This window comes from Lipotes vexillifer, unplaced genomic scaffold, assembly GCF_000442215.2.
Source record: "Lipotes vexillifer unplaced genomic scaffold, Lipotes_vexillifer_v1.1 scaffold537, whole genome shotgun sequence".
Taxonomy (NCBI): domain Eukaryota; kingdom Metazoa; phylum Chordata; class Mammalia; order Artiodactyla; family Lipotidae; genus Lipotes; species Lipotes vexillifer.
This window is the reverse complement of record NW_006776635.1, coordinates 342510-361391: the sequence shown is the minus strand read 5'-3', so window position 1 is coordinate 361391 and position 18882 is coordinate 342510. Positions and strand designations below refer to the sequence as shown.

General features: G+C 36.2%; 1 protein-coding gene across 2 annotated transcripts in view; it reads right to left on the bottom strand.

Moving 5' to 3' along the window:
• LAMA2 (laminin subunit alpha 2) overlaps positions 1-18882 on the bottom strand; it is a 628216-nt gene that overhangs the window by 290372 nt on the left and 318962 nt on the right. For both annotated transcript variants that reach the window (XM_007450523.1, XM_007450524.1), the window contains exons 11-12: positions 18054-18194; positions 15528-15701 (exon numbers count right to left, since the gene is read on the bottom strand). In XM_007450523.1, the coding sequence (XP_007450585.1) occupies positions 15528-15701; positions 18054-18194 (315 nt within the window). The remainder of the gene's footprint in view (positions 1-15527; positions 15702-18053; positions 18195-18882) is intronic.

Below are 18882 nucleotides of genomic sequence, written 5' to 3'. Positions count from 1 at the left end.
GAAAGAGCACAAAGGAAGGCCTAACTCAGCCTGTCCTGGGAGATGGGTCAGAAAATTTTCCTATAGAAATCAATGCTTCAACTGCATTCTGAAGGATGAATACAAGTTAGTCACTCAGGAAAATGGTACAAGAGAATCTCAGACAAAAGGAAAATGTGAGATAGGAAAGTATGAGAGAGCATGGAATACATATGGGCATTTGAATGGCTGGACCACAGAGTTCCTTCCTGAGTACAAGACCAGAATTATCTCAGAGACGTCACTGTATCGTTAAGACAGTGTGGTGGACTGAGGCAATCAAATTTGAGTTTTATAAAGATCTTCCTCCATCAGGTATGTGAATAAAGTATTAGAATGGGAAGGCTGGAGGTAGAAAGTTAGGTGGCTTTTTCTGTAATTTAGGTAAGAAATGATGTGGGCTCAACACTGACTATTCAGTGTCTTAAATCATTTTAGCTGCTTTGCTCTGAAACCTCCCACATTTTCTATGGCTGGGTGTATGTATCATCAAGGCATGTGGATATGGACAATAGCTCAGCTGAGAAACACTTGTTTTTTCAACTGGTATCAAGTAGCCTCTTTACCATACTTTGTAGAGTTATTATTTCATTGTTAGTAGTCAGCTGATTGTATTATTCTGTTTGGTGTTAGAATCATAAAATTTTAAATCTGCAAGAGACTTTCTAATTCATTTGGTCTGTTTGTTTTCATACCACGTTTCTCCAAAACCTAGTTTTCTTTGGGGAAAGCACAGATGAGGCTATGGAATAAAATGCAGACAGAGCTCCTGGCCTTGTCACCCAGTACAACCAGGACCGGCCCTGCCAGTCATTGTAACCAGCACCGTTCCTGTCTCCTCTGGTAACCAGCACCAGCCCTGTCACCCACTTGAATGATTTTTCTTGATTTTGTGTGTTCTAATTAAGATTTTGTTTGCAAAACAGGATCTGTTGCTAAAGTTATAACCTCTCCCTAACTTCACCAATAAAAAAATCAAACACAAGGAAGTTAAGGGTCTTGCTTGTGTTTATACTTAGCTAGTGAGCAACAGAGCTCAAGTAGCAAAACTGTTAACACATTCAGGAAGAGGCGGAACCTCTTCCAGAATCTGAAACTGTCCCTAATCCCCAAGTCATATTCTGATCTTGCCAAGTTTCCTCATTCCAGATATCAATGGCAGGGCATTTTAGACTTCCTGTTAAAAAAGAACACAGCTTATTTCTAAGAGTCATTTTCTTCCCATGTGCATACGTATGTTTGTGCGTATTGTGTGTGGGTGTTTCTGTTTGTAATGAGATGGATATATAGATTTGGATTTACACATTTTGTGGTAGCTAAGAAAATATTATAATAGGGTTCCATTGCACAGGCTAAACTATTACTATTGGGTAAAAAAAGTCAACCTCTGAATTCAGAGTAAAGCATGCGGCAGGATTTTTTTTTTTTTTTTTTTAAGCTTTGAGAAGTTTCACTCACTGGAATCATCTACAGATACTTACTTAATTCATCAGCAGTAATTTTTTAAAGTAATCATAAAAGAGTGGCTCTCAAAATTTTATGCGTAAAGAATCACTTGGGGAGGTTGTTTAAAAATGTAGATTTCCACACATTTCCCCCAGATCTCCTGACTGAATGAATCTAAGATAGGGGTCAGTAATGTCCACTTTCAATAAAGACGCCAGGTGACTCTGATGTGGGCCTGAGCACCACACTTGAGAGACTGATGTAGCTCTAACTAGATTTTAAAAAGGGGTTGATGTAAATGGTTTTGCTGAACCCCTTAACCTGACTTGTCTCTTTTAAGTAAAATTATCTTACCACACGAGTCAGGGACATGGAACCGAACCCCATCCCTGCTAAGTCTTACAGGATCAAGTGGTCATAGGGCTCATTCCCAGCATAGTTCATATTTTCTTTAGCCTAAATATCTTTCACCAGGCACAAAGTTCATGTGTTTGGCACAATAGAAAGTTATTTCTTGTTCCAAACACTTACTCTATCCTTCATCCTCCAAATATCTGCTAGACAGTGAGATCCATTAAACTGCTGTGTTGTTTCCTGTGTAAAAGTTTCTCATCAAGAGCAGAATTAAGATTAGATATTAACATAATCAAATTTTATCTCTACATGTGTTTTGAAAGAAAAACAAAAAGTATTTTGACTTTTATAAAAATCCATCACATCTTAATTTAAAATTATTTGATATAAGACAATGCCCCTATTCATTTTTTTCCCCTGTGATGATAAGTAAAAATAAGCTTAAGGCAGTAAATGGCCTCGGAGACCTTCAATGGCCTGCCAAGCTTTGTGCTTGTGGGTTATTTCCAGTTCCATTTCATTATAAAGGACTTATTTCAAGGACACTGGGGCTGATAATCATGTCAAGCCCAGCCTCAGAAGAAAACTGGAAAAAAGGGTATTTACTCAAAGACCAAACCACCTCTTGATAGATTTGGACTAGAAGAGAGAGGTCCCAATAGACAGTTACTTTCGAAATCAAAACACCCTAAAAAATGAAATATAGGTAAGCAGATTCTTCTTTTCCTTTTCTGCTCTATTTCTCCCTTCCTTCCTTCCGTCCTTCCTTCTTTACTTCCTTCCTTCCCTTCCTTCCTTCCTTCCTTCCTGCCTCTTTTCCTTTCTCCCTCCCTTCCTTTCCTCTCCTGTCCTTTCCTTCCTTTCTTTATGGGTAGTTTTTCTAAAAGTTCAATGAATAATGTCTGACCTCAAAATAGGCCCACTAATACTGAGTGCTTATTATTTATCAAGCAATGTCTTAAGTGCTGTATATGTATTAAATCCTCAAAATAACTCTGCTGAAATGGGTATTAGTATTATCTCCACTTTACACATGAGGAAGCAGTGGCACAAAAAAACTAAATAACTATATTATATGATCCCACAGCTATTGTCTGTAAGAACTAAAGTCAACATAATTCCCTCTTCCTATGTTAAGGCTGGGAGCAAGCATAATTTCTAACCCCTATTGCTGAAATACTTATGATAAGAGCTCTGGGACTTGCTTCAGTGTGGTGGAGGGAGGGAGGTGTAGGGGAATAGGTATGATTATAGTTGAAATAAGATCGTCCATGAGTAGATAATTGTTAAAGCTGGATGGTAGGTTCACTATAATAGTCTCACTACCTTGTATATGCTTGAAACATTTTATTATAAAAAGATAAAAATATATGGAAAACTAACTAACTAAATAATTCTGCAAACAAGCTCCAAGAAAACCTGGTTCCTGGATGGTGATCTGTCTCAACCAGCTTACTTATATACTAATAGCATGCTCTTCAACACTTCAAGGCTCTTGTGACAAATCCAAAGCTATGGGATCATAAATTCTGCCCACTTGCCGGCAATACGAGATGCACCCTGAAGCCACCCAACCTTTCCCCTACTGGGATACTGCCCACGAGTATCCTCCTCTGATCTTTCCTTTCCTTTTGAGACACTACTAAGACTTTGTCAAGGTGGCTGGTGTTTTCCCTTACCGCAGTAACTTCATAAACTTAGTTTTGCTTGGTGAATATGTTTTTTCAGGATATATTTTGGAGGTTGGCAACTGACCGCTGTCTAATAATTATTAGGAATTAGAAGACTGTACTTTGTTATAGACATAATAACCTGTTCTCCTCTAAGTCTTCTCAAACCAGAGGTATCACTACAGCAGAATAAGGAAATTGATACAACCTTCAGTAACTAAAGAATGTTTGACACTTCCTTAAAATAAAAATCCAAAACCTAAAGAATTTATGCTTGTGTGATTCTTAAAGCAAAGAGCTTTACAGAAGTTCTCTACAAATAGTAAGAAGTCTCTGACTAGTTTCCCTAACTCACATCAAATATAAATTGTGAGATTTAAATTGTGAGGAATAAAATAATTAATTTTTAAAAAAACAGTTGTTTGTATATTACAAACTTCTTTAATGTAAAAAAAAAAATATTGTTATTCTGAAATTTTACTCATTCAAGAGACCAAGACTGGGCAATTTAAACACCAAAAACAACAAACAAAAACTAAAACAAAAAACAAAACCGGAAAAAAAAAAACTAGTTATCTTAGAATGATGTAGCTTTCCTGATAAAGGAAACGTCACATGGTAAATATTTCAGGTGTGAACACACAAGGCACAAGGAGGTCTGGTTTCTTTGGAAATAGCTGTAAATATATTCACCTGAGTAAAACAATCATCTGTGTCTAGTCATGCATGCTCTCTGCTCCCGTGGCTGTCACTGTTGTCGATCTGAACTTGAGAGGTAATGGCCTCATGATTCAAGGAAACTGCTGAAGTGTGTACTCAGGCTTCAGCTGAAGAGATGGGTTCATTTATCATCATAATAAGCTATTACCATCGAGAGGTCACAACTCATTGAAGAGACAGTCAGTCTAATTGGATCAATTCCGTCAGCTTTCGAGGTGCCTCAAGGAGATAAGCACTCTTTCACAGGTAATTTTCAATCACCCAGCAAACTACCTGTTCAATAATTCATCACATTTCAGATTGGGATCTTATCACATAGCTCCTTTTCCATGTGGCAAATGTTGAATTTTAACTACTTGGAATCTCCGACCTAGGTAATAGAGGGAGAGCTTCAGAAAAAGTAAGGTGACAGAGTGTCTGCTTTACTCGGCTACTACTGTTGGAAGTGACGAGAAGACCTCAGTAATATAAATGTAAGCTTTGTGCTTCCCCAACATGCCCTGCTGACAATAACAGAATTTCCTGAAATTACCTGGTAAGATAAGAGTGCTATTGGAATCCTTGTGATTAATTAACCACGACAACCATTTTTAGCTTATAGAATTGAGGCACTTAAGCGATCACATCAAAGCAATAACCTTTACAACAAAGTCTAGAATAGAAAATTAATAGGTTATAATAGATCAAAATAAAAACAGACTGTTACTTAAAATATCTTATTTTACAACTTTGACAATATTACAATCTTGAGTGGGGCAGTAGATAGTCTCTGAGGCAAACTCACCTCAAATCAAATGCTGGCTGTGACTTTAAATAGCTAAGTTACCTTATAATTACAAGCATATTATTTTTCTCCACTATTTTTTACACAAATGGTGGTCATATATACACTATTCTACTTCTAGGTTTAATTACTTAACCATATACCTTGGATCATTCCATATTCGTAGACAAAGAACTTCTTATTTATAGTTTTATAGTGTTTGACTGTGTGTATGTACCAAAATTCACTTAATCAGTCTCTCAGTGACAGACATTTTTGTGTTTATCACAAACATTTATGAATGAATAACTTCGCATTTCACACGTTTATATATACCAGTAGGAAAAAATTCCCAGAGGAGAAATATATAAGCACATGTGCATTTGTAACTTTGGTAAAGATTTCTAAATTAGTTTTCTTGGATTGCATCAATATGTATCTCCACTACCAATATTATAAGATCTCTGTCATTTAAAAATCTTACTAATACTGTGCTATCCATTTTGCCATTTTGTTGTCTTTTCCAGGATAAATGACAATTTCTCAGTGTAGTTGTATTATGAGTCAGGTTGTACATTGTTTCATATACCTAAGAGCCATCTGTATTCCTTTTCTATGAACTGTTCATGCATACCTGTTGCCCATTTCTTTATTGAACTGTTGGTCTTTCTTATCAATTTCTGTAACTTCTTTAGATATTAGATTAGCCTTTTGTTTGCTATAAATTAAAACAAAATGAAGATATCAAATTTTAAAAATAATTGATATTTTACTTGATTTGTTTGCTAAGGCTGCCACAACAAAACCATAAACTAAGTGTCTTAATAAACAGAAATTCATTGTCTCACAGTTCTAAAGGATACAAGTCCAAACTCAAGGTGTTGGCAGTGTTGGCTCCTTCTGAAGGCTGTGAGAAAAGGATCTGTTTTAGGCCTCTCTCCTTGGCTTGCAGATGGCTGTCTTCATGTTCACATGGCATTCTCTTTGTACGAGTATCTGTCTCCAAATGTTCCCTTTTTATAAGGATATCAGTCATATCGAGTTTGGGTCTACCTTAATGACCTCATTTTAACTTGGTACATTATAGCTGCAGGGTATTGATGCTGTTTATAATGCCTATAAAATTAACTTCCCTAATCAGTTATTGATGGACAGAAATCTTAAATCCCTTTAAATACTTCAGTAAAGCAGGAACAGTTAGATACTTATCACATCATTTACTTGGAAAGACATGAAGCGATGCTTGTTTGCTTTATTTTGGTACCTTCAAGATAAAGTGCAAAACACTCTGCAGGTTTTTCAAAAATCTAGATAACTGATTTAATTTTTTCACATTTCCATAAAGCTGCTGTTTAAGTCACATAATCTACTTACTTGCTAAAATTAACTCTCTGTAATTGACCATTTTTATTTTTAATGATACCTTATCTTTACCACCACCAGATGCTATATCAGATAGCAATAATAAGCAAGGGACAAAGTGTTTTAACAAGTGTCTTATATTGATATAAAGATTACCTCTGTATAAACGACTGCAGCATACAACTACAGAAATTCTCAAAGCAATTGACATTTACTGAACAGCTTCTGCATGCTAAGGGCATTTTTGAGGGCTTTGTACTATTCTGAGGAGGTGCTGGAACTCTCAATTTGCAGATATTGAAAGTAAGTCTCAACTAAATAATGGGATGTGTCCAAGATTACAAAACTAATAAGGAAGAGATGCAGCATTTGAATCAGATCTGTGAAAGGCATAAGAATCAAAACACTGAAAATAACTTACCAGAGCCTCCCCATGCATAAATAATAGCTTTCAATCAAGAGCAAGATGGTGGGAAAGGATGGGACACAGATATGTATAGAAAATGAAAATGAAGAAAGAAAATAAGTACTCCTTTGGTAGTCCACAATCAAGATGTCAGCAGGATTGGTCTCCTCTGAGGGCTGTGAGAGAAGAGCCTGCTCCAGGCCTCTCTCCTTGGCTTACAGATGGCCATCTTCCTTCCATACATATCTGTATTCCATCCTTCCCCACCATCTTTCTCTTCTCCCACTACCACCAATTAAACAGCATACACTGGGTTACATACAAAAACCCAGTAGATAAAACACTCTGGCCGGGCTTCCCTGGTGGCGCAGTGGTTGAGAGTCCGCCTGCCGATGCAGGGGACGCGGGTTCGTGCCCCGGTCTGGGAAGATCCCACATGCCGCGGAGCGGCTGGGCCTGTGAGCCACGGCCGCTGAGCCTGCGCGTCCAGAGCCTGTGCTCCACAACGGGAGAGGCCATAACAGTGAGAGGCCCGCGTAATGCAAAAAAAACCAAAAAACAAAAAAAAAAACACTCTGGCCATGATAGGTTCAGAAAGGGCATAATACTGCCCCCCTAAACTACAACAGCAATCGTTGGTGGATCTGATCTATTGCAAGTGGCAGAGGCCAGCACACTGGAGGTTTGTCCCACAAGGACTTGGGCTAGTACATCAGAACCAGCAATCCACTGGTTCCCTATAGGTCTTCACTGAGTTGCACATGAAACATGGGTGTAAAAGTGTTATTGAAAAGGATATAGTAAAAATGTAAAGTTTTTCATTAAGATTTGATTGAAACTTTCAAATTGATGGTGGTTTTGCCTTCTTTACTTTTGAGATAGGGAATGGGGGTTTCATGGTCTTCCATTTTACAATTCCAAATAAAAAATTATACAGAGTACCCAAATTTCTATTTTCACCTTGTGTGTTTTGTCGTTCATTTGATAATCATTGTGTTAAGCCCCAAGGCTAAAGAGGTGACCAGCCTGAGGTCCCATGGTAGGTGGCAATCCGTGGAGAAAGCATTATTATTTACCTTTTGTGTTACTCTTAGTTTCTTTTTGTGGGGACAAATTTCATCTGCTATCATATTCCTTTTACTGGAAGAACTGTCTACATTTCTTCTAGTGATATGTTGGTGAAAAAGTATCTCAGCTTTTATTTCTCTGGAATACTTTTTGTTTTGCCTTCCTTTTTCAAAGATATTTTGGCCTGGTAAAAATTCTAGATTAATAATTTTTGTTTGTTTGCTGTTGTTTCTTTCCCCCCAATATTTTAAAATATTTCTGTACTGTATTCTGGCTCTTGTGATGTCTAAGAATCTTCTATCTTATCTTTGTTCTTCTGTACATGTTGTGTCTTTCTTTCTCTGGCTGCTTTTAAGATCTTCTCTTTATCTCGACCACTGTTTGTTTTTCTAATAATTTGATTCTGATGTACTTTGACATTATTTCCTTATCATTTTGGGTCTGTTTCTGTTGACTGATTTTTCTCCTGGTTATGGCTCATATGCCCCTGCTTGTTTACATGCTTGTTCATTTTTTATTTGATGCCAGACATGATAGATTTTACATTGTTGGGTGCTGAATTTTGTTGTAATTAATTAAGTAGTTTTGGATTTTGTTCTGGTATGCAGTTTTGGAATAAACTGGTTTCTTTTAAGGTCAGCTTTTAAGATTTGTTAAGGTGGGTTAGAGCAGCCTGTAGTCTGGGGCTAATTTAGCCCTTTTACTAGGACAGTATTAAGTATTTTACTGAAGTCGTCTCTATTATGACACTGTTCCCCTTTAGGTGGTGGGAAAATGAGCTAGGAATTGTTTCTCATTACTTTTTGGTAGTTCTTCCATCAACATTAGATAGGTAGTTTTCTGCCATCCAAGTCAATATTCAGCCAGGTTGATCTGGATTGATTCTCTCTCCCTCTCTCCCTCTCTCATTTTCTCTCCACCTTCCTCTTCCCTAATATTCTGTCCCACAAGTTCTAGCTTCCTGGGCTTCCCTGAACTCCAATCTCCCTCTTTCAAACAATGTTGTTTGGGTTTTCCCTCAGTGCATTTCACCTTGGAAACTACACCCAGGCAACAATCTTGGCAGCTGTTAAGCCTGAACTCATCTATTTCTTTTTTCTCAGGGATCACAGTCCTACACCATCTGCTGTCCAGTGTCTAAAAACTCTTGCTTGACACTTTTTCTCAAGTTTTCTTGTTGTTTAAGAAACGTTTATTCAATCATGGTCAGAAGCAAAAATCCAAGGTATTGTCTTTGAAAAGCTTTTTTCGTATGATTTTTGAAATTGTAGTCTTTGATTCAATTAGAGTTTATTTTTATGAATAATATGAGGTAGAGATGGTTATTTTTTTTCCTCTTTAGATAATCAGTGGTACCAGTAGCATTTATTATATGGTCTACCTTATTGTCATTAATCTGCAATATCTGTTTTGTTAAAAATCAAGTATCCATATATGCATGGGATATTTCTGGGCTATTATTTTCAGCTCCATTGAGCATTTTTAACCTATTTTCTCACCAACAGCACTTTGTCTCAGTCATTATTTCTTTTTTAAAATGAGTCCTAAGTCTTTATATCAGGTAAGTTTTGATTAATACTCCATTGCCAGCTTTCTTTAGGATTTCCTTTAATTATTTTTGGCCTTTTGGTTTTCTGTATAGATTCTATCCTTGGTACTTTTATTACTTATTGCTATTATAAAGCACTTCTTTTTTGTTAAGTTTTTTTTTTTTTAATTGCAGTATCATTGCTTTACAATATTGTGTTAGTTTCTACTGCACAGCAAAGTGAATCAGCTATTTGTATACATATATCCCCTCTTTTCTGGATTTCCTTCCCATTTAGGTCACCACAGAGCACTGAGGAGAGCTCCTTGTGCTATACAGTAGGTTCTCATTAGTTATCTATTTTATACATAGTATCAGTAATGTATATATGTCAATCCCAATCTCCCAATTCATCCCAACACCCCCTCCTTCCCCCTTGGTGTCCATACGTTTGTTCTCTATGTCTGTGTCTCTATTTCTGCTTTGTAAATAAGATGGTCTATATAGAGGACTTATTTTTAAAGTGTTGTTTTAACTGATTTTTGCTGATGTAAAGAAACAGAATCGACTTTTATATATTAACTTTGTATACAGTTTCTTTCTTGATTCACCTATTAATCATTTATCTTCTGAGTTCACAAAGCAGATAATCATATCATCTAAAAATGACAGTTTTATTTCTTCCTTTTCGATCTCTGTATCTTTTATTTTTTATCTTACTGCACTGTCCAAGTATGCTAGTACAATGTTAAATAAAAGTGGTCAGAGTGAAAATTGTTCGCAATCTTAAAGAATCCTTTCAACATAGATGCTATTCATTTTTGTGTACATAATCTTCATCAGATGAAGTGCCTTTCCAATCCTAGTCTGCAAAATTTTTAGAACATCATGAATCGTTATTTAATTTTAACTATTTCTTTTTCTACCTCTATCGAAATTTTTTTTCCCTCTCCTTTAATCAGTCAATATTGTCAATTACTTACACTGACTTTTTGATATTAAATCAACACTGAACTCCTATGATAAAAGTAACCTGGCCAATTTAGTTTTACCATTTTTATACATTATGGATTCTGATTGTTCATGCTTTGGTTAGGATGTTTGCATCTATTTTCATGAATGAGTTTGAACAGGGATTTCCTTTTTCATACCTCCCTGATATCCAGCATATTAAGCCACATAAAATTGCTTGAGGAGTAGTCCTCACTGTTCTGTTCTCTGGAAACCTTGTAAGATTGAAAAAAAATTTTAAGGTTTGAAATGTGACTGAACAAAATAAACAGAAATAAACAAAATACTTATTTTATTTATGGGAAGAACTTTTTGGCTACTGATTCAATTGCTTTAATATTCATAACACTTTTCACATTTTTCAGCTTGAGTCAGTTTTATTAATTTTCATTATTCTAGAAATTTGACTTTGAGTCCTCATAGGTAGGCTAATTTTGCGTAGTAGACATTACCAGAACTATGGGCAATAAATGAGTTCTTGAGTTCTTTTGTTTGCTTTTTAATAATATGTTTCCTCATTTGCCCCTAACAATTCATTTGGTTTACTCTTGACAACAGATCTTCTTCTAGTACTACTCCATTACCAAATCGTTTTTTATATGATCTCATTTATGGAATAAAAATTCAATCACAGTTGATTTATCCTATTTACTTTTATGGCTCTACCATTCACCACATACATAATACTTTCTTAATTAATCCATTTAATCTAAAACTTAAATTGAAGGACATTAAGGATGAGGGAGAGAGTTTGACCTTTACTTCTGAATAATTTTGAGGAATGTGGAGCAAAGAAGTCAGAAATACAAATTACGCTGCTAAAAGGAGAGTGGATCATTCTTATTAGTAAGTTTTTAGCTTTTTTTTTAACCAAGATTGAAATCATCTTTCAATTCTAACTTAAATCCCAACTCAAGAGTCATTTCTGAGCAATCTAATGAAAACTATTCTGTTGTTGTTAAAAATGTAGCACTGATCACAAAATATTTGTGAAGTTCCTTTTATGTAACAAGGACTACCCTGTCCTGTAAATCTCAGATACCTCCTTCAAATCCACAGCTTTAATTAGGGATCTTAGGGGTAGAACTGAAAGTCAAGCAAACACAGCAAAGAAATACCAGAGATTACTTTTAGAACCAGATACTATTTTGTCCGCAGACTCATAATGTGCATCTTAAGCTAAACTACAGGTATTCTTGGCAACTACATGAAACAATTTAAAAGTTTCTCTAAGCTAGAAACAGAAAAAGATAGTATAATGTTGTAGAAAATAAGCATTGTTTTGTAAAGACCACATCACACAAGATTAATTTAGTAACATTCAGAGAGAGATTTTCAAACCTTAATCATATTGCGGGAACAGTAGATAGGCCAAGCCAGATTCTCAGGGAACTTTACGGATGGGAAGAGAATTGCTTTTGGAAGCTGCACTATCTATTTCAGACCACTAGGGTAACCTTAAGTAAATGACCATTTCAATGTTCCAATAGCACTTAGTTTACTAAAGCAGTAAATTATTCCAACTCTGAAATATCCAAACTGTTTCTCAATAGCTGTCACCTGTAGCAAATCAGCAGGACTCTTTGTCCTCTAGCTCTTTCCATTCCTGCCTAGTTTCATGCTTAAACAACTGCCCTAAAACCAAGCATTAACATGTGTCAAGTATTTTGAAAATAAGCTGCTGCCTAGTAGAGCCCTGTGGGTGCCTGACTTAATTCTCTTTGAATATCTAGAATGGAGGAGGGCAGGGAATTAACACTTGATTGTGACAATTGTGCTAAATACTCACTCACATATGAGAAAACAAACATTTTCAAGATTGCTGTTGAGGAACTAACTCATAGTTGAGACCGTAATCCAGCAAGACCCTCTGGGGCCTTCTCGGGACAGACCCCTTCCCCCATGTCCTCTGCTGGCCTCTTGTTTGTAGAAAAGCTGTAGTCTCCCAGGCCTCCCCTGAGTCACAAACCCTGGCTCAAGAATTAATGACTGAAAGGAGGTGAACATGTAGTGACAAAGATAGCAGTTGGGCCAGGAGAACTGGTAAGAATTTAAACAATAAATCATCCATATGACAGTCACAGAATTTTTAGTTCCTCCCTGAAGCACCTAGATAACTGTATCTGATGCACATTTCCTGAGTTGTTTTACAGATGCTAAAACCCTCACCAAATGGAAGAAGTTAACTACTTAATGAGCATAAGCACGTAGCCACCAGACCTACTGAACCTGAAGACTGATAATGTCAAGCCCTGTGACACTACCCTGTTATCTTGCCATCAACCAATCAGAGAATTGTGCACAGGCTGATCACACACCAGGCAACTGCCCTCCATCACTTTGCCTTTAAAATCACTTTGAGGATTTTGGGTCTTTTGAGCATGAGCCACCCCATTCTCCTTGCTTGGCCCTGCAATAAACCTTTCTCAGCTCCAAACTCTGATGTTTTGGTTTGTTTGGCTTCACTGTGTGTTGGGCAAAAAAACTTGCAATTGACAACAAGATCATGGAAAATTTTTAAATGGGTAGTATAAAGATGTGCTACCTTTTTCTAGGCCTCGTCCACTATCCACATACATAACTATGTTCACTTACGTACTCCTCATTAGTCCATAGAGGAACTGTAGTCAATAAAAGTGTTTCTTAAGATGAAAAGTATTCCTTTGCTAAATTGGCTAGTGCTCTTGAGTTTAATTATGATCAGGCAGGTTTCTATGTTAGCAAAGTGTATCCCAAGTGAGAATAGCTTTATTATTTGGGGTTAGGTTACCAAAAAAAAAGGAAGACTGGCATGTGGCACCTTCATTATAACAATATGTACAACACATCTCCCTTCTGTTATAAGTGGACTTATAACCAAGCAACTTGGAAAATGTTTGAAAACTGGTTATATAAATATTTAGGAAAAGCTAATAGCAGCTCATAAATATATACATTTTTTGACTTAGGAATTAACAGTAAAAAGGCAGAGGAGGGATTATGTACCCCCAGCCCCCTGGTCATGGATGTAAACAAAATTCAGTATTTAAGCAGATGTACTAGTTTCTTGATACACTATTTCTGTCAGATTCTGGCAATGGCTCTGATTCCTACAGCAATTACTGGTAAAGAACTTAGCCTCAACTATTTAGAAAAATGGCTTTACTGGATTTACAAACAAGGCCTTACAATTTTCCATTTCCTTAGCAAGATATTAAATCAACCAAGCTAAGCATGTCATCATGACTGTAATTTATGTGATATGACATGACAGTTAAGATGTACTGTGGTAATTTGTGAGAGTTGGCAGTATTATTGTAGTATCAAAAATTTATATGGTTCAGTTATTAGGGCGAATTGTTTCATTCATACTGAGATATCTGACTGTAAACCACAGAGGGATTTCACACTACATTAAAAAATGTCTTCCATATTCAAACAATTTGCACACCCTGTTACGATTGTTTTGTTCACTGAATGGAAACTGAAGCACAGGCAAGCACAGCTTTTTGATGTGAAAATGATCTGTGGGGGACATGAAATACTTCGTTGTGGGTGGATATAAGAAGCAGTTCAGCCAGGATAAGGGAAGTTATCTTTGGGAACCAACAACTACGAACAGGATGTCCAAATCCTTTGCTCTGATGCTATTTAATATCGCATTTGCTTGCTTTCCTTCTGTCAGTTTGATTTTCAGCCAACAGAAAGAAAAAGCATATGACCAAAGAAGAAATGATGGAAAATATGGTAAAGAATATTCTATTTAAAAACTATCTGTAAGTAAATTTCCCCATTGTAAGAAAAGTCAGACCTCTGAAACTCATCCAGTGGCTCTTCTCTAAACTCCTCAGAGCAGTTAGAAAAAAGACAGTTTATGTATGTATTTATTTTTTTGGCAATTTTAAGCTATAGACATTCAAGTCATATGTGCTATTTTATTCCTGTCAGGGATTCAGGAAGTTCCTAAATAGAACAGGATAGAATGACTTCTTGTTGGAAAGGGCTTTGAAGTAAAAGTTTAATTGCATTTTATTACAGATAGAAAATTTTATGCAATATACACTGTCTCTTTAAAAATACATATTCAATGAAAATGTGTTTTATTCATTTACACATTTTTCATAATGGTATTCAGAAGCTTGTAAAAATAAGAAACAGGCCACAAATTAAAATGTTTTCAGTCAGCTAAAACCACTAGTTCCCATTCATATGAACTAGTAAGGTTTTCTATCTCAACACTCACACGCCACTATTAATATATTTTAATTTATTTAATCAATGAAGATTTCTTCAAAAGTAATGCTATATTCTTATAGGTGAAAATTAGGCTTAAATAGCATCAACTTGCTAACGAATTTTTCTCAGACTGTCACAGTTTCTGGTGTGATTAGGTGACTTAACTGTTAGCTGAAAAGGTATTAAGTTCCACAGACCAAGCAAATATTCCCGCTTAGAATTACTATATCAAACTTTGTTTCCAACAAATTGTTAAGCAAAATAAAATAAAATAAAATGATAAAAGCCAAGGAACCTATCTAGATAAAATTAATCCACAACAGGCTGGGGTTGGGCGGGGGAAGCACCTGCATTTCTGAGATTGCTACATTTGTTTATCTGTGTGTGTTTTTATATGTGTGTGAGTGGGCTTGGAAACAAACATGTGCTTTCAGTCTGGCACTTCTCTTAGGGTAGTTCTCTTCCTGAGCTCCAGGAAATATGGTGTTTATATAAGCTTCATGGCAAGCATTAAATTAGTTGTGTAATAAATTTCATTTCCAGTTAACATTCAGACATGGTAGAAAAAGTAGCTCTCTTGAATATCAGTTTTGAAATGAAACAGAAACAGAAGGAAAAAACTTCAGTAAGTATTGCACCATAGACAACTCTAGAAAAACAGCTATTTCAGGTAAACATAACTCCATCTCTTCCAATATCTATAATTTGTTTTGCAAAAAAATATCCTAGAGGCTTCATTAATTTATTTGTAGATTCAAAATGTTGACACAGAACAGCAACTATGTAGAGTTGTGAAGTGGCCCACGCGGCAGGGCGGAAATGTCCAACTTAATCTGATTCAGCTGTTTCCTTCGATACAGTATACATTTGATTTTATCTGTCTTTAAAGAAAGACTAAATAAAACCCATTATTCTTATTGATCAGTTAAAGCAAAGTAGCAAGAAGCAAGCACTATCTGGACTTACTTTGTTTCCCAGATACAGAGCTGGCGCGCTCCAGTAGTAGCTCTGGGGCAGGGCTTGTCGGGCCTCCACGCTGCTGATGCTGATCTGCTGATGTGGATCTAAGTCATCCTGCTGCGGAGTCACTCGAATGTGACCAGAGATGTCAGTCAGATACCAGCCACTCATGTCTTGTATCTTAAAGAAAACACACAACCATCGTTACTTAGGGAAAAAAAACCCCACCCACTTCTTTTCTCTTTCATATTCCTGTAGTGTTCATTTTATGAAAATTAAAAACGCAAGAACTATGAAAGTTTAGAAAAAATGAGAGTTGTGAATATCATTAAACTTATCAGATGTACTCAACTTTAGGTACCAATTATTTTTTTGCTTGATGTTTCTAAGAGTTTGGATGGTATGATATAGTAACCTGCTTTTATTGATCCAATGTGCTTTTTTAAAATTATGATTACAAATACTTCTTTCTTAAAACTAGAAACTCATTCAAAATCACACGTAATGTTATATAAATTATCAAATAGTTGAACTTTGATTTTCATGTTTTTCACTCCACTAGTAATTTCCTGTTTCGTATAGAAAAAATTATTTCAAAAGGTGCTACGTATGTGTTTGTAAAGCAGAGGAAGAAAAAAGGTATGAAAGGTAGCTTTTCATTTAATATTTCCTTCCTTTTCATATATTTAAATTTAAACTTTGAGGCTCAAGTGCATTTGAATCTACCAGCTCACAATACTGTACCTATTCCTTCCCATGAGGTTGGAAGTGTTGTAGGAACTCCTAGCCTAGATCCTTGGCCCAGAGAAGGAAGGAGCCTTTAAGGGGGAATTAGGGTATACATGATGATTTGCTTTTCCATGTTTATACTCCAGCCATGGGTGGGCACACAGCTACAATTCAAAACCATCCAACCTCGTCAGGACAAAACACTGGATACTGGGGTTTGTGGCTACCAGGTGCCCACTAGATGTGTGTGCGCTGCTTGGTGCTGTAGGTGATGGGGAGCAGAATGGTAATGGTGATAATATGTGGATGAAATATTTTTAAAAATTTCTTCATGTAGAGGTCATTTGATTCTGCATCTCCCAAAGCTGTGGAATTGCTGGGACTGCCCTGGTCAAAGAAAGAGAGGTTAAGTAAAAGCTTATGGGATAGCCACACTACCAGATACATATTACTTCCTTCTCTTCCCTTTCCAACATCATCATCAGACATTCTAAGGCAGCCCAGTGAGATTCAGAGAAAGTTCTTTCCAGAAGACCTACTGAAATGCAAATATCAATGGACCTAGTTTCTGAAGAACAAGGCTGAGTTCTACCTCTGTTCCTCTGCTAACCATAAAACTTTAGTACATTAATGGAACAGTCTAGAGGGTGAGGTGCGACACTACAAACAAAAGAAAGAAGTTAGACTAGATGTTCATATGTTGTTGGTTCTACATAATCTGCTCCAAAAGCTATGCATTTGATAAAGTATGTATAGATTCAAATTTAGGTATGAGAGTACAATCAGAAACTACTCATAATATTTCAGACTTTAAAAGCAATACAGGCAGAGAAAATTTTTATAGTTGTGTTAAGGATTAGCTAGCTGACTGAAGTTGAAAGGCAAGAATAGTGTTTGGAAGACAGTTTTATTAAAATAGTGATCTTTGTAAAAACCAACCCTAATCATAACAGTCTCCTGCTAAAATCCTCCAGTGACTCTCCAAGGATAAGAACTCAACTTCTCAGTAAACTCAGCCCTATATGGTATAGTTTCTCATTCACTCTGTAGGTTTCTCTTTCTTTCCCCAGCCTGTTTCCTGTTACTCTGTACTCCTAAGTGCTGCCACATAGGCTATTTGAAATTCCCAAAGGTCCTCTTTTATAAGGAGACAAATCGCTGTCTGTGGAGGGTTGAAAAGGCAATGGGAGTATGATGAGCAGTGAAGGTGGGAAGGGAAACATGTTTATGGTAGAGGAAGAATATCCCAGTAACTACTAAACACGTAATAATTTGAACTTTTTCAAATCAATTAAGAATGAAGGTATTGTTCATATTCAGTGTCTCCTTTTAACGAAGAAAGGGCCCTGGCAACATCAAATCACGACTAAAGGCTGGTGGGTAATATGTACCATGTATATAGTTATTAAAGGAGTTTTTATTAATGGGCATCCCAAAAATACTGGTGAGTGAAATACATAATCCTTCGTAGCACAATCTGATGTTTTCTCTGTTGAATCATCTGCCCTTGAGGCTAAAGCAACATTAATTCCATTACTGCTTCACATAATAATCATGGACACCAGAAAGGCTAGTGTTGACTTATTCTAAGAGGTTCCAGTCTACACATCGGTACAAATAAAATCCTAAAGGCTTTGGTCAAAGAGGCACAAATAGCATTTGAAAGAAAATTCTATCACTTCTTCATGATAAGTTTAAGTAGAAGCTCACTACAAGAAAAAAAATTAATTTCTTATAGAAGGAAAACAACAATAGCAAGAAGCCCCGTGGAGCAGCACACAGGATTCAAAGGCTGTTGCTTACATTGCCATAGGTCCAGTAGGAGCTCTGACATCTGTCTGAAACCCCTGAACAGAAACACTCAACACAACCTTTATGATTATCCTCTTGCAAATTGAAGAAGCCGAATTTGCAGCGACTACAGTCTCCTCCTTCGACATTTTCCTATAAATAGAGAGGTGGGTTAGCAACAGAGGTGCCCTTCAAAACGGAGCATTGTCTCTACTTCTGTTTATGAAAAGTACAAGCTTTCTATTCTTCATTTTACCTCTTAGCCTTATTTAAAGTATAATGATATTTTAAAAAATCTTCTCAAAAGCTTCTTATTAAGTTATATGCTGTCCCAACCACACTGATGGGAAATCATTTGGATTCTAATCTACTGCAGTAAGTTACAATTTGATCTTCATCTCTGTCAAGGGTATGGAGTAAATGTCATGATAAATACAGCAATAAGTTAGACATTTGGTTTTTACTATTTACCTTTCTATGCTGTTGAAGTACTTCCTCTTAGGAACACATGATACATGATAAAAATAAAAGACATTAAGCTAATACATGGATGTAGAATATAGAACATTGAAATTATACAGATGGTAAAATACTTTTCACTCCACATATGAAAAATACATATATTTGAAGCAAGCATAAGAATCTGACAGGTAGAGAAACTGGGGCACATAGTTATACTATTTCCCTGATGAGATCCAGTAGGAAGGGAGGAAAATTTTCCCTGGTTAATTTTCAGTGTTTCCTTTAACCCGTTGGTATAGCCAGTTAATCATATAGTAACATTATGGGAAAAAATAGTTCTCATTCAGTGACTGCTCTCCAAATTGGTTTCATTAATCCT